General features: G+C 40.5%; 1 protein-coding gene across 1 annotated transcript in view; it reads right to left on the minus strand.

The window, feature by feature from the left end:
- The window catches only part of UPK1A (uroplakin 1A), a 199,850-nt gene that overhangs the window by 171,715 nt on the left and 12,833 nt on the right, over positions 1–15,302 (minus strand). The window contains exon 2 of the mRNA XM_044080443.1: positions 3,172–3,267. Coding sequence (XP_043936378.1) covers positions 3,172–3,237 — 66 coding nt within the window. The 5' untranslated portion in view covers positions 3,238–3,267. The remainder of the gene's footprint in view (positions 1–3,171; positions 3,268–15,302) is intronic.

Genomic DNA, 15,302 nt, shown 5'->3' on the forward strand with positions numbered 1-15,302 from the left:
CAGGGGGTGCTCTTTGGAGCCTTGAACCAGGTCTCAAATCACTGCACAGATAAATCAATGTTCTCCATTTTAAGGAGTGCCTCAAGTGAGTGAATTTTGAGATTTAGACTTCTAGCAGTGAGTAGCATTACCCTCAGTTTTTGCTTGCCTGTTCCCATTACAGTGATGAATTTATTTGAACCTTGCCTGAGAAATGCACTATAGGGGCAGCAAGAGCCTTAACCAGTATCTGGAATACCAGGGGCGACAGGTACAGGCCATCTGTGGCAAAGCATCGTGGTCTGTCGACCATGTCATCCCAAATAGACAGATACTGGATCCCCTTAGAATGACACCAGAAGCTTAGCCAATTGTTGAAGTCAATCATTTTGTCCTTGTACTGCGGTATCATTCTGGGTGATGGCAGAATGCTACTCAGGGCTAGGGTCATACCTGCCTGGGCTACAAGATTGGAGAGCGCTTCCATGTCTCTTTTCTTGTAGTCCAGGGAGGTACATCTCATGTCATCACACCAACATGGACAATGACAGTCATATTTGTACTTGTTGTGGAGTGACCCGAGTGCTTGGGTTATGTGGCAGATCCTGGCACCAGACAGGCAGCTGACAGTAACCTTCTCCTTGTTTGGCCTGGTAAGTGGGACATCAGTGTGCCTGACTAGAGTCACCTATGATGTTTAAATGACCTTTTCATCCAGTGATTACCTAAACACATCTCTAAGACACACCTTAGAACACCTCAAATTCTATAATTTCTGAGGGCCCTGTGGACTCCCTAAGCTCCCCATCTTATAGCAGTGGAGTCTTGGTCAGTCAGTAACCATTAAAAAGGATTTGTATTTTTAGCATTTTTCTCTCAGTATGAAAAACAAATTATCTGGATGGCGTGGGGCCAGGGAGGAGTAGTGTACAACAGCAGGGTCTATATAGTCTTTAGTCTCCAGTTCTGTTTAAACCAAATCTGTACTGGCCTATTTCTAAATCAGTGCATCTAATCTGCAAAGTGGCTATAAATGAATTGTACTGAGTCAGCCAGTGCACAAAACTGACAAATCCCAGTGGTTGTTTGATCACAGGTAACTTATTAACCTCTTGTAACATATCCCCACCCTTACCTATTCAATGGTTTCCTGCAGCCCCTTGCATCTGTTAAGTGTGAAGTGTTTAGATTCACAAATTCACCATCAGCTTGAAGCCAAAGTAGCTCCAACTGCAGAGTAAGTCAGAACAGATTAGTTGTTTTAGCACATGCAGAAAGGCAGAAGACAATTTGGTAGAGAGGATTTGGGATAAATAGAAATAAGTTAAGAGAAAATGTGTGTCCAGCAAAAAGACGAGGCTGAATTGTATGAGAAAAGACCTACAACAGTCAGGCATAGTGGCTGAAGGTAGGAGAGTGAATCAAGACATGGCAGAACCCCAACCTCATGTAGCAAATGAGGCGGCAGTGAATACCTTCACAAAGACCTATTATCAGTGGGGTCTCCCAGATTCTATGATGGGACTTCTGTTTTGCATCTACTTCACTGAAATAAAAGCCAATACCAAAAGACTTTGGTTGACCAAGTTTGCAGATGGATTGAAATCCAAGAGCAATCATTGAATACCCAAGACAGCCATCCGCAGGAAGGTTTGGCGCAAATAAATAACAGTCACCAGAATCATGAAATAAAACTAGATGCCCAAAATGCTTTATTCTCTCCTTTGAGAGGTCATCAACCCTTGGGAACTTCCACATTGACAATAACACCTCAGAGTTGAGCCAGTTCAGAATTTGGGAACTTGTGACTCAACTTTGGACCAACATGCATCCATTGTCATAAGACAAGTCATATAACGCACAGCTTATAAACAAACAAAGGACTGGCACCCTTTTGCATGCATCTGTCCAGACACATGCAAGAACTGGAATGCCCAGGGAGATACCGTATTAAAAAAAAAATAAATAAAAGATAAAAAGCCTAAAACAATATATATTTTACATGGATTGACTCAGCCCTGTCACAATATTTTGTATTACACATGCTGCCAAGAGGTGACCTTTGTCTGGCATACAAGACGTCCTTTGACTCAGTACTAATGGATTTACTGCACATCACCATATCAAGTGGCATTAGAAATACTCATTTCTGAGTTTAAATTTCAGCATCATCAGAACAGTTTGGGCAGACAGGTATACCTCAGGATATACCGCTGTTCTGGAACAGACTCCCCATCCTCATAAAACAAGTCTCATTACTGTCCATCAAGAGCAGCTTGGTTCTGTGGATGAGAAACAGAAAATTTACCCAAGGACTGTCTCCTGTACTACTAATATAGACAGAGGCAGCTCCTAAATGCTTTCTCACATCTGTCCCCTCAAATTATCTGTGGTATAATCCTAATTTTTCTTGCAAGGGGTAATAGGATGGTATGACCAATCCAAACACCAACTGGGGCAAGTCAATTCAAAAACAAAAAGGGAAATTGGCTAGGCTTAAAAATGGCCCACAAGGACAGCCAGCCTAGTACTTCCCTTTGAAGAATACTTACTCATACAAGCAGCCCAATAAGATGAAACTTCCCCAGTTACTGCCCTAAAACTTCACACTGTAGCTTCTAAAAATTAAATATATTAACCCTAACATTTAGCTTCAGTTTTTGCACATGCACAGATATTTCAAGCTCTTTTTTCACTGAGACACACACTAGTATCTTGGACCAGAACACACGATCAATGCCTGTTGCACTGCAATTCTGACATACTTTTCCTTTGTTGTTGAAGGTGGCTAAATTTGCTAGCATTACCGGGAGGGATTACTCCATCTTGTCTGAGCATGTCAGAATGAGATTGCTGCATCAATATAAATCATCCAGAGATGTACTTCACTGTTGCTTTCTTTACAGCGCACAGTTTGGTACACAGTGGGAAGACCAAGTGCACATGTATGCACAGACTAGCAGAAAGCCACCACACAAGTTTTTAGAGCACAAGGGAAAATAAACCGTACAGTGAATGCATTATGAAAAGTATACTTCTGAAACCTTTTAAAATCTGACATTTAAATGCACTTCATCATGTTAACCAGGCAGTAAGTGGTGCAACATGCCAAAAATGTAATGCTTCACGTGCACAAGAGATACACTTTTGAAATGTCAGCAGGGACCCCCCATTACCATAACAAAATCTTACCAGGATAATCACGTTGCCAAATATCAAAATCCCCACAACAGCTGGGCTTCCTTTGCCATCTCCCATTTTTCACAGATTCTCCTGCACCAGTAACACCTGTAAGAGCCAGAACCAACAAAATAAAACTGTGAGAAGAGCATTATTAATTTAGCATTACTATTTAAAAACTAATCACCCTTAACACTTCAAGAAAAGCATACCCACTTTACATAAACTCACATGTACAGCATTTTAGTTACCAAAAGCTCAGCCATGATAATTTTAGGTTAAAATGTCAAGTCTTACATATAAATCTATAATATACAACATATACACACACTTTTGATATGTAGTCAATGAACAGCTATATATTGGAAACAATCGGTTGACATGCAGGACATCTCTGTACAGCTATTAGCAGTGACCACATAACAGTGTGCGCTTTACAGTTTTGTTCCTTTCCCACCGTTGTACGACTGCTGAATTAAATTCTGAGGATTGTGTGTGTGGGTCGAGTTCTCAACTGTAAAAGCTTCCAGTGACATTTTTTTTTTAAACTGTATCAGTACAGTTGGATATATGTGCCTTTTAAACACCGTTTGATTGACAGAACTAGTCAATGAAAGTTCCGATCACTTGTCTTATAAGAACAGCCATTATATTTCTTGAGAAACACCTTTTACTGTACCTGCCACAGGTGCAGGATATTGAATGTAAACAAGACTATATATGGGGACTGACTATAATATGGGTCTCATCATTTTATACTGTCTCCTTGTAAATCAATGTGGTAGTCATTTCAATAAAACGAGCCCAGGTCGGTCACCATTTCAGATGTCGGGATCCACTAGAGAGTCCCAAAATCTAGAGACTGAATTGCCAAAGGAAAAGATTTACATATACCTAGTCCAAGATACCATTTCTTGGAATATTACCTTTTGTCAGAGGTATGGTGATCTTGGAGTTAGTATATCCAGCTCCAATGGTGTGGGGATTTGTACCCCCTGTACCGAAAAAAAATAAATAAGAGATTTAAGAAGCAGAGCTATTTCCGAGACTTGCTTTCCTCCAGGTTTTTTTTTTTTTTTTTTTTGGCTTTTCAGATTTAGAATTTCGAGTACCAACATTTCAGTAGGGAGTCACCAGTGTTTTACATAAATAAAACACTTAATAAAACATACATGTTACACATACCACACCTTATAAAAAGGTACTTAAGATTGTGAACTACTAATCAATAAAAATCGATGCTATCCACCCCTCAGTTTTCACTTGCAATACCTGCTATCCACCCCTCAGTTTTCACTTGCAATTCCTGCACACACTGAACATGTACAAATTGTTCTCATTTTAGACCCCTATACTATGATGAATGCCTTTGATCTTGTTCATCAGCATTCTATTACTACATCAATATCTGTGCCTAGTGAACAGTACCAGATGATGCAAATATTAAACCTACAACAGAGTTTATAACAAAAATATTCACTTTCTGTAAATGTTGAAATTTTTCTGTATTTAAATTAGGTCTTTTCATTTTTGTAACATTGACACAAGCCAATTGCAAATACCATGGAGCTTATCTATAAATGTTTAATTAGCTGTATGAACCATGTCCTTTTGTAACATGTGAAATGAACTTCCCCAGTCAAACTTAAATAAATAAATGCAATGAACTACATAAGGATAATGATGCAAGTCAATAACTTACTCAAAGTGTGTAAATGAATTGGGAGCCCAGATAAATGAAGTCCTTTTCGAATACCAGCCTCCACAGATATCTACACGATGTACTGCATTGGAAAACCACCCAGTTTAATATTAAATGAAATCTATATGCATCTCTTAAAAAGAAAGAATGTCCAGTTTTGTGTCACAGATGGTGGTAGCGGGATTTCTTTGCTCAAAGATAATGAAAAAAAGTCAGTGAAGGTCTGACTGCTCCTCATATTTTGCTTGTCATCACCTTACACCCAGGACAGAAGAAAAAGGGTTAGCAGTTCCCTGAAGTACTGCCTAGAGATAAGCAGACTAAAGGCTGGAGGAACAAGAAAGGTGGCAAGAGGAACTGGTACCCCATTCCAGGGTCAGGAAAAAAAAAAAAGTTGTGGTGGCAAGTGTGAGACAAGTAACTTTGTTATGTATGGTCTTAATTTAAAAGCACTGTTCTTACTACTGAGGAGATTCCCAGATATATTTATGATGCAACAAGAATGTCCAGGGCTCAGAACAGCATGCAAAACTGCCCTAGAGTGAATGTCCAGCCTGAACTGTTTGGAGAAGGTGTGAACCTATGTCCAAGTGACAACTTTCAGTACTGAGAGGGTCTACTTCGGTTTTCCTATATCATTTGGTTCTACATAAATATTAATAAGCAGTCGATGGACAAGGGAACGAAGAATTCTCACCCTTAATTTTTTAGGGCTTGGAAAAGACAGATTAACAGTCTCATTGAGGATTGATTCTCAACCATTTTGGCATGAAGGGATCATCTTAGACTTGCCTATCCTTATGATCTAGGAAGGGTTCCATGCACATCAAGGACCATAGTTAGATACTCTTACTACTAATGGTCATCACATCTGCTAAAGCAGTTTTCCAGGTTTCCAGGTGCATGGGTTCAATATGCTTAGCTAGATGGTCCATCATAGCACAATACTCAAGGTTAAGTGTACTCCCTTGAAACACTGTATTCCAGAGCCAGCTCTCAGTCAGTTACTGCTAATCTGCAGTGTAGGATCCTCAAACCTAATCTGTTGATTACAATAGAAAACACCACAGTGATGCAGTTAATTTGTAGTGTGCCTTCTGTACAAATTTGCCTGAATGCACCAAGTCCCAGAATTAAGGACAATATATTTCTGGTACATTTTATATGCCTTCTACTTTGTGGAACAACCCACACATTTCTTGTAGTTATAACATCTGAGTGAATGCTCCCCAATCCCCACGCTGTGTGTGAAGAATCGTTTGACTGCCCGATTTGTGCTTTCCAGAGTAAAGTGGGGCCCCAAATTGAGGCTTCTCTGCTTGTCCCACTAGCTTCCTTCATAATGCAAGCAAGAACAGGGATTAGAGTCTCTCTAGAGGGTCTGAATGCTTAACCCACAGGGATCCCCGATAGCACTGTTAACACACTCAAGGACATCCGGGTTCAATAGTGGGCACCATATAACCAAAGCAAAGGAACTGTTCGGTTTCTGAGATACTAAGTTGAGAAAGTAAGCTTGGAAGTTTCCACCTAGTCTACTAGAAGCAAGGCTCTCTGTATGTTGACTTTTACTAAGGACTCCAGGAAAGGTCATTCTCTGAAGAGTATCCAGTATGGATTTCTGCAAGTCCAGAGTGAAACCAAGCTTCTGGTGGGTATTCATGATGTCAAGGACTCTTACCTACCCCAGTGAGGATGCAGGAATGATTAGGAGGTTATGCATATCTGAAAAGATGGGAATATATGTTAGCAGGCTCAAAGAAATAAAAATACTGGTGTCATGCATTGCAGGTAGACCAAAAACCCAACAAGATAAACTGATAATGCAAGATCCCTACAAAGAAATTTGATCACACAGTCCCTGTGAAGGAGTGCATGAAGGAAGGCATCATTAAGTTCAGAGTGATCAGATAGGACAGAGGCCTACAGTGTCAATATCTTCAGTGCTGGTACTTTTGAGTGCTTTAGAGTAGGTTTCCAACTGCTCTCCGTCCCAGGGAAAAGAGCATGGAATAGAATCATTTTCCTTGCTCTTGCAGAAGAATAGTCTCTACTCCCTGCTGCAGGATGTAATCAGATTCTCTCGAGCTTTTTGGAATATGTGAAATTCATGCAATGAGACAGTGTAATATTTAACCTTCCTTAATCAGGAACCAACAGTCCTTTATTATATACTCCCACGGTGACAGAGTATGCCTTCCCACTTTGGTTTCCTTGCCTAATCAGTCCCCTCTGCATACAGTCAGGGTTGCTTCCTATTGGAGGATGGGTCCTACCCCTCAAAACTTTCTCCTTTACTGTCCTTGTCCTCCTCTGTTTTACTTGCCCTTTTTAATGCAGGTAGGGTAAGGGTAATTTTTTTTCATACTGGCATGGGAAGGTGAAACAGTTTTATACCCTGGACAGCCATTTTCTTCCATTATGTAGAAAGAATCAGAAGGTGGGTTCCCAAAGACCACATCCTTTTTAAAAAAGACAGCATCCCCAATATCCCCTGGCCTGGGTTTAAGCCTCAGCTAGACATGTCTAAAGGAGACAAGAGTCCATGGCTGCTAACCAGAATGCTGTAACAAAGGCATCATAGCCATACAATGGAATGTTTTGTCACTGGACTTAGCATTCAGGTCAACAAACATCTTCCTGATCTTTTCTCCTATGTTAGTTCAGACATGGATGTTAGTTTAACTAGTTATATAAAAACATAAGGTCAGGTAAGGAACTGTGAAATATCAACATGAACTAGGCCAGACTGGTGTTATCCAGAATTAGTATTTTTGCAAATTTTTATATTGGTGGTAATTGCTTCAATTAGCATTTGAATGTATTTTTGCATTCATCCCCGGTCCTCCCCAAACTTGCCACAGACTGAGAGCCTCCACAAATTGAGGACTGGTCATTTGAAGTTGTTCAAAAACAGCCATGACAATTCATTCTACCATGAGCAATCACTTCAGATCTGGTTGTGTTGTTGGTCATTCATTACAGTAGTAGCAATCTTGTGTTTCCAAGGTGTGAAATGCTGGTGACACAGATTACTACTTACCTTTAAATGACCAGGTTTCAGCCATTGTCAAATCCTCGTGTTATCTTCTGAAGAATCTCAAGGATTAAGCATATTCTTTCTGGAGGATTTGCAAGCTCTTACATTTTCACATCTTCTCTAGTGCAAAGCCCATTTATCTGGGGCTACTAGCCATACAGCGACAACTTTTGCATAGTTCCCCTTCTCAATAGGGTATCATTAAAATCACACCCAGTGTTACAAAGATGCACTGATCGTTTATTTGGTTTCACAACTAGGGTTGCTCTTATCTTAGGGAACTTCTTTAAATGAAGACTATGAGCAGACTGATACCGTTATTTAACTGCGTGGTCTGAACCGCTGAAATCCAGCATAGAGGATTCCAGTTTCAAGCTTCTGCTCAAAACCTCTTTTGTTCTGGTATATGGAGTTCTCTCTCAGTTTTCTTCATTTGGTTCACCTCATTTTGTAATGGTGAGTAGTTATAAGCACTTCATAAATTTGAACACATACATTTCCACAATGTGCCATTGCTTTGTAATACCTTTTGCACCATATTCCAATATTCCCTGTTCACATGCTAAACTGCTTCCTTTTACTGAGACAGACACTGGTAGTTGGGAGTTTCTCCACCTGGCACTCCTAGTTCTTCTCACATTCCAATAGATTGGAGACCAAATTGTTAGTACTGCATATGTTACAAAGGATAAAAACAAAAGGCCTGGCAATACTTCCACTCTTCTTAGGAAACTCTGTAAACTGCAGATGGCAGCAGCCATTTATGGGGTCACTACAGTGGCATCCAAGAACGTTAACACCCTAACCTATCATACTAGTCAGCAGAAGGTTTCTTTCTAGTCTACCACTCAAGCATCTCTTCTATCTTTTTTGGGTGATTTCTGCCACTTTGTTTAATGGCTCTTTCACAGGAGCAGTCTACACTACCAGAGACAGTAGCTGCTGATGTTCTACAGACACGCCCCACCAGTATGTACGTATGCATGTAGACACACTGCAGTTAATCATAGCACTCTTATGTATGCATTACTTAAAACACTGAAGAAAATACACCAGGAACAGCCAACCAGTAAAACACAAAAACAAAATCTGTTCACTGCTATAGCATGGAAATATGCACCGGCACAAATAGCAAACGTAGACATAATCAGTTTCCAACATAAAAGTTAAGCGCTTTCATCTACTCCTTCATAGACTTCATCAGAACAGTTATGTTCCAAACAGCATTTTAAAAACATTTCAAATATTCATAAGCCAATACCTGATTAGCTTATGAATATTTGAAATGTTTTTAAAATACTGTTTGGAACATTAACTGTTCTGATTAAGTCTATGAAGGAGTAGATGAAAGCGCTTAACTTTTATGTTGGAAACTGATTATGTCTACGTTTTATTTTTTCTAATAAAATGGACTATAGTTTGCTATTGGTGCCGGTGCATATTTCCATGCTATAGCAGTGAACAGATTACTTAAAACACTACAGAAAGGACATGCAGTTTTTAAGCAGGGAAAAGGGTAGGTTTTGAAGATGACAAAATGCCCTCCACACTTTTTGGCAGGGGGCAAGCCCCAACCGCTCCCCCAAGCTACATCAATGCTATGATCACACACAGTGAAGAAGAGGCTGCACACTACCGGTAAAAAACACACACAAAGTCAGTGACATATAGTCTCAAAGTAACATACCCCCCCCCTTATTGGGGGAAGGAAAATGTACACACATACAATACCTGCATAGATTATTCTTGGCAGGGCACATCTGGGTATGAATTTCTAGTGCATATAAGTCACGTTCTTTCCTTTTTATTTCCACACAAACACAGTATTGTTTGCCAGGTCCTTTTACACTTCAAGCACATACCTTGGTTTCATTTTAGCATTCCCCAACCCCACCAGTTAATACATATCACTTCAGCAAGACCAGAACATTTGTGCAAGATAACCTAGGGTGTGCATACTCCATCAAAGCTCATGGTAGGTTTCATTATATGAATTGTACCTCATGATGCAGCAGAAGCCTTTGCTCAATTTCCTGAAGAGATTGTTGGGCAAGTAGCTATACAGTGCTGTAAAGCAGCAATTGTCACTTTCTAAACAACTGTCTCCCTTTACAGCACATGCAGCGACCTCCTACATCCCTTCCCAAGTTACATTCACTCACAGAATAAAAAAATATGGTAACCCTCCCCCCTCCAGCATGCCTTGACATTGCTGTGTAGCATGGGAGTCCCAGCTTTTGTAGTACCCATTATTAACTCATACCATCAGTTCAGTCCCCAATACACACAATGTTTATTATTCCCCTCAGCCAATGCATTCATTCAGTCCAATCCCTTAAATATTGTACCCTTTTCCCCCATCCAAAAACTTTGTAGGCTACACTATTTAGGAGGATGATCCTTGGTACATATTTTGTTGTTAGATGTTATGCTTGCTAGCTACAAGTTCACGATTCCTAATCCCACTGGACTGCCTTCTTACCGGCATGTAAAGCCATAGCTAGTGCCTGCTCTGGTAATACAGAATGTGGCCAGTGAGCAATTAGTTTTATAAACAAGTGCTACATAATACAGTTTTTGAATGCAAGTTTCACCTTCCAGTTTCCCAAGCAGCTCTTCAGAGCAAACAGGGAAACTTTGAAGGATAAATATGGCATCAAGCAGATCATAAACAACCAAACTGCACCTTAGCACATATTGGAGTTTGTGGGGGGGGGGGGCAGAATATTGTACGGGGGTGGGGCGGTACAGTTACCATACCAGTGCAGTTAAAATTCCACGCATGGCTATTGGGGGATGTTTTCTGACTAGAAATCAACCTGCATGCTTCAAAATCTTTGACACTCTCCACGTCTTCCCTCTGGCTGTGGATTTGGCCAGCACCAATCAGATAATAGCAGCCAGAAGAAAAGCGACTTTGGTACTTTGACACCTTACAGGAAACAATTAAAGGACCTTCTCAGGGTGAGCAAACTGGTCTACAACTTCGTTCAAGGTAGATATATCCCCATTTGGAATCCTTCCCTCACATAATTCATTGACCTTTTTGAGACTGGTGTCTTTCTTTCTAATTTTTGACAAAGCAGCATTTCCCCCTTTCACAAACAAGATCATTTTTTAAATATTGAAGGTTTTCTGTTGGTATCCACCTTACTAGCTTTAGTGACTTATTTTCTTGAAGCATTTTTGCTTTGTGTACTGCTTTTGCAACCTCTGAGTTTAGGCAATTGCACTTTACTTTAAACCTATGGATATTGTTTTAGTGATTGTTTATTTCATGACAGGTTACCATGAGTATGTTTTTTAGTCAAAAAATAAACTTGTCCAGCTCTGTCCTACAAGCCTCACCACATCTAAAGTACTAGACGAGCAAATATTTCCATATGGCCTGTCATTGCCTTTATTTTCCACGGATCCGACAAAACAATTACATCGGATTGTGATGCTGCGTTGATCAACTCATAAAGAACACTGGGATTGTATTATTAAATGTTCAACTTCTCTGTCCTTTTTCTCCCTAGTTACAGTCTCTGCTACGAATAAACAAATACAGCATTTAAAATAATGTTTCTCTCCACTAGAACAGTACTGTAATGCAGTGTGGTGGGTTTACTTTCAAAAAAACTTTTATCCCATCCTGGAAAAGCTTGCTGCAGTCTCCATTTCATTCAGGTCATCAAGGCCAATGAATATAGGTAGCTTTCTGGTCAATTCCCTCCTCAAACTGACATCACCATGACTGTCCTAAAAACACATTCATGCTATGTCACAGCTCCCTGGTAACATTTTTAATGTTTTTTTTAAACAGACAAGCACTGCATTGCGGGATACCTAGAGGCAGAGTAAATCAGGATCACTTCAAGATGCTAGACCTCATGTGATCAGACTCAGAAATTACATATAAACAAAGCCTGTAAATAGTCCTAGAGTGGTGTTAAAATGTAGGAAACACCAAACCATGATGAAATAAACTGTGGGTGTGGTTCTCCAGTCCTTTAAGAAAGATGTAATTATTGGAACAGTACCTAAACTTAGTCTGTTACTAACCAAAGTACAGTGACAATCATTCCATCTTTAACTTAAATGTGAATTTCTTTCCATAGTAGTAGTACTTGTGAAAGAGCCAACTTACTCAAACTCAGGCTAAAGTGTTTGACAGTATTATGCATAACTACACTAGACTGCTGTCAGTGACCTTGCACATAAAATGCATTGAGACAGAGAGAGACAGAGAGAGAGACAGAGAGAGAGACATGCTTCAACTCCCATCCTATACAAAACAGCACACTGCAGCCTTGCAATATAGGCCAATAGGCACAGCCTTCATTTGTAACATTTTAGTGAATTATGCCAAACACAAGATCTCTACAAGAGTGTAACACTGGGTTTTGTTTGCTGCAAACATCTAGCTGCAACTTTAGCTGACAAATCCCTTGATTTCACAGTTCTACAAATACACAAGCTTCAAATGCCAAGTAAAAATGTACACAGACTGCATTACAAATCAAAACAACCACAATATTTCCAACCACCACCAAGGGGTATACTCACCTATCAAATGCAAGCTCACACCACAGCAAACTATATAAAAAATGTGTTGGGAGTTTGCAGTCAGCTTGCCCTGCACTACCAAGGTGCAATTCATGCTTGGCAGGAGCTTCACCCATCCAGGTTCACCACTGTTAAGCAACTTCATCACAAAGGGCACAAAATGCATCTGAAAATCCACCAATTACTCAAAACCTCTGGTCATATTAGGTTATATTACGTTATACTTTGAGACTATGAATTTCTACAGAGAGCCTTAACTCATGTCTCACAATGCCCTTAAAAATCAGGATCAAAAAGTGTTTAGAATGCATGCGCACACACGTTTCTGTTGTGTGTGTGGGGGTTGGTACAGCTCGTGACTAGGCCATTAAAATAATAGGTGTTTTACTAGGTACCCTTTAGTACCACTGTAATGAAAACGGGTTGGAAGAATGAACTGGATATTAAAGGAATTTCATTTTGTCTAATGCAAAACTGGATGGTAAAAGGATGAAGTCATGTACACACTTCCTGACATCTCCACAGCAAGACCAATTGAATGGAATCTCCTAAATATACAACCATCCTGAAGAGATGTTCAGACACAAGTGACTCGGGTATACAAAAGAACAAATACGGTTACTCCTTTGACAATGAGGCTAGCCATTTAGTTTTGTTAGATGGAAAAAGCACGGGAAGTCAGGAACGAGTTATTAAAACTTAAGGTTCTGCAAACATAATTCAGCTGTAAAGCATGACATGGACACACAATAATAATCTCAACCCCACTTAGATCAGCATAAATTCAGAACATACAAATTCATTGTTCTTTCAGTATAAACTAGCCAAATCTACATATTTGCTGCATCCAAGTTTCCTATTGTGTAGTTTGAGCATGTCAGATCCATCACTTCAAACATCCATTTTTGTGGGTGGGCAAAATAACCCACTTGGCTTTTACTGCTGCAGTAACAATTTGTACTGCCAAAGTTAAAATGATCTGCTGAATTGTGTCTGTATTATGAAACAGGATCTTGTTGATAATGGAATGCATTATAATGTAGAAACTTATTTCATGTTATGGATAACCCACCTCATTTAGTACCGGCTGCTCTGTACCGTTAACCTAGAGGTCCAGTATTTTCAGACATGCTTAGGTTGAATAACTGATGCAAAGTGTAAGCATGCCTTCACACAACCATATGAATACAGGTGTACATTGCAGAAAAATAGCAAGTTTTCCTTTACACAAATTATGTTTTAAATACTTCATGCTAAAGAAAAAAACAGTACTCCTCCATTTAACCCCTGCCATGTGTGCTGGGACCCGCACTGCCATGTTTTGCCCAGATTATTTCCCCAGGGCTTGGGATGTGACATGGCTTGGGGTCCTACTCATCCTCCAGCATCCTCCCCATTGTCCTGCAGGTCCATGGCCATTTTTGGCCTTAGTTGTATCCCCATGGCTTGGGGTCGGCAGCATGCTGCAGTTTCAGCAGATCTTGCAGGCTTACCTGTTTTCCCACTGTCCTCCCCTTCCCTACTACATGGGTGCAGGTGGTTTGCGTTGCTGTAGGACCATGCTTTCCTTTTTCACACACCTGCCAGTCTGACCCTACCTTCTCCTACATTTTTTGGGGATCATTCTTTTTTGGAAGAGGAGGGGGTCAGGGACACACTGTGACCTAAATCAGCAACAAGCAATCAGACGCAGATGTGTGGTGGTGCAAGGGGGAGGACAGTGGAAGACAAGGTCTGAGAAAGACCAACCCCGCTGTCCACAAGATCTGTTAACCTGGGACGGCCAGCAGTGGCCAAGTCTGGCCAAGTCTGAAGGGGGTGTCAAGGACACAGTGACCTAAATCAGCAAAAAGCAATCACCCACAGAAGTGCAGTGGTGCAAGGGGGAGACAGCGGAAGACAAAGTCGGACTGCAAAGTCTGTGAAAGACTAACCCTGCTGTCCACATCTGTTAACTTGGGCCGGTAGTGGCCAAGCAATCTTCTGCCGGTGTGACAAGCTTACATCAGAGAAAAACATCTGCCCCATGTAACACTTCTTCCCCAGAAATCGGGGGCTGCAGGACACTGCCAATGCATGGCTCAGTGAATTCACTGCATGGGTCTGAAAGGATCTGCATGACCTGCTGAGAATCATCCCAGAAACACAGCAATCTGGGACCGAAAATGTGTGGTAGGGGTTTAACAGAAAAGAATAAAAAAAAAACACTTATTTCGTGAATATCTCTTGCAATGTGCACAGAAGTGACATTGCTTAGATGCTATTCATCATATTGCAGCAATACCACCTGCCAACCCAGATGGCCTAGAAAACCTAGCATTGTGCTCAGTACAATATGGCTCAACGCTGGCACACTGATAATGCTAAAAGTGCAGTATTGTGCAGAAGGTAGATTAGCAACTTTGCTACATAAAAATCAATAAGGTTGCCCACAGAGTTTTTTTTTTTTTGATCAACCAAAAGACTACCCACTTCCCACTATACAGTGAGAATCATCTAACAGTGTATACATTCCAGTATACCCCAGTATTCTCCACTGCCATTGACAATAAGCCTTACACATCTGCAAATTGCTCACTGCCATGACAGAGGAACACCAGGCATAATGCTGCAGCTAATCTGCAGTCACTTCAAGCATTCTAACAGTCTTGTAGTCTCCAACCTCCAAAATGTTGGAAAGTAAATAATGTGGGAAGAATAGCCAGGGAATTGTTACGGCTAGGCTTGTATAGGCCCTAGGACAGATTGCCTCCCTTTATAGGTTGGTACTAGGCTAACTGTACTATATATAGGTTGGTACTAGGCTAACTGTACTATATAGTCACTAATGGACATGTGACATCAGTAAAT

The sequence above is a fragment of the Protopterus annectens genome, chromosome 8.part0 (genome assembly GCF_019279795.1).
Source record: "Protopterus annectens isolate FY-2018-M chromosome 8.part0, PAN1.0, whole genome shotgun sequence".
NCBI lineage: Eukaryota > Metazoa > Chordata > Ceratodontiformes > Protopteridae > Protopterus > Protopterus annectens.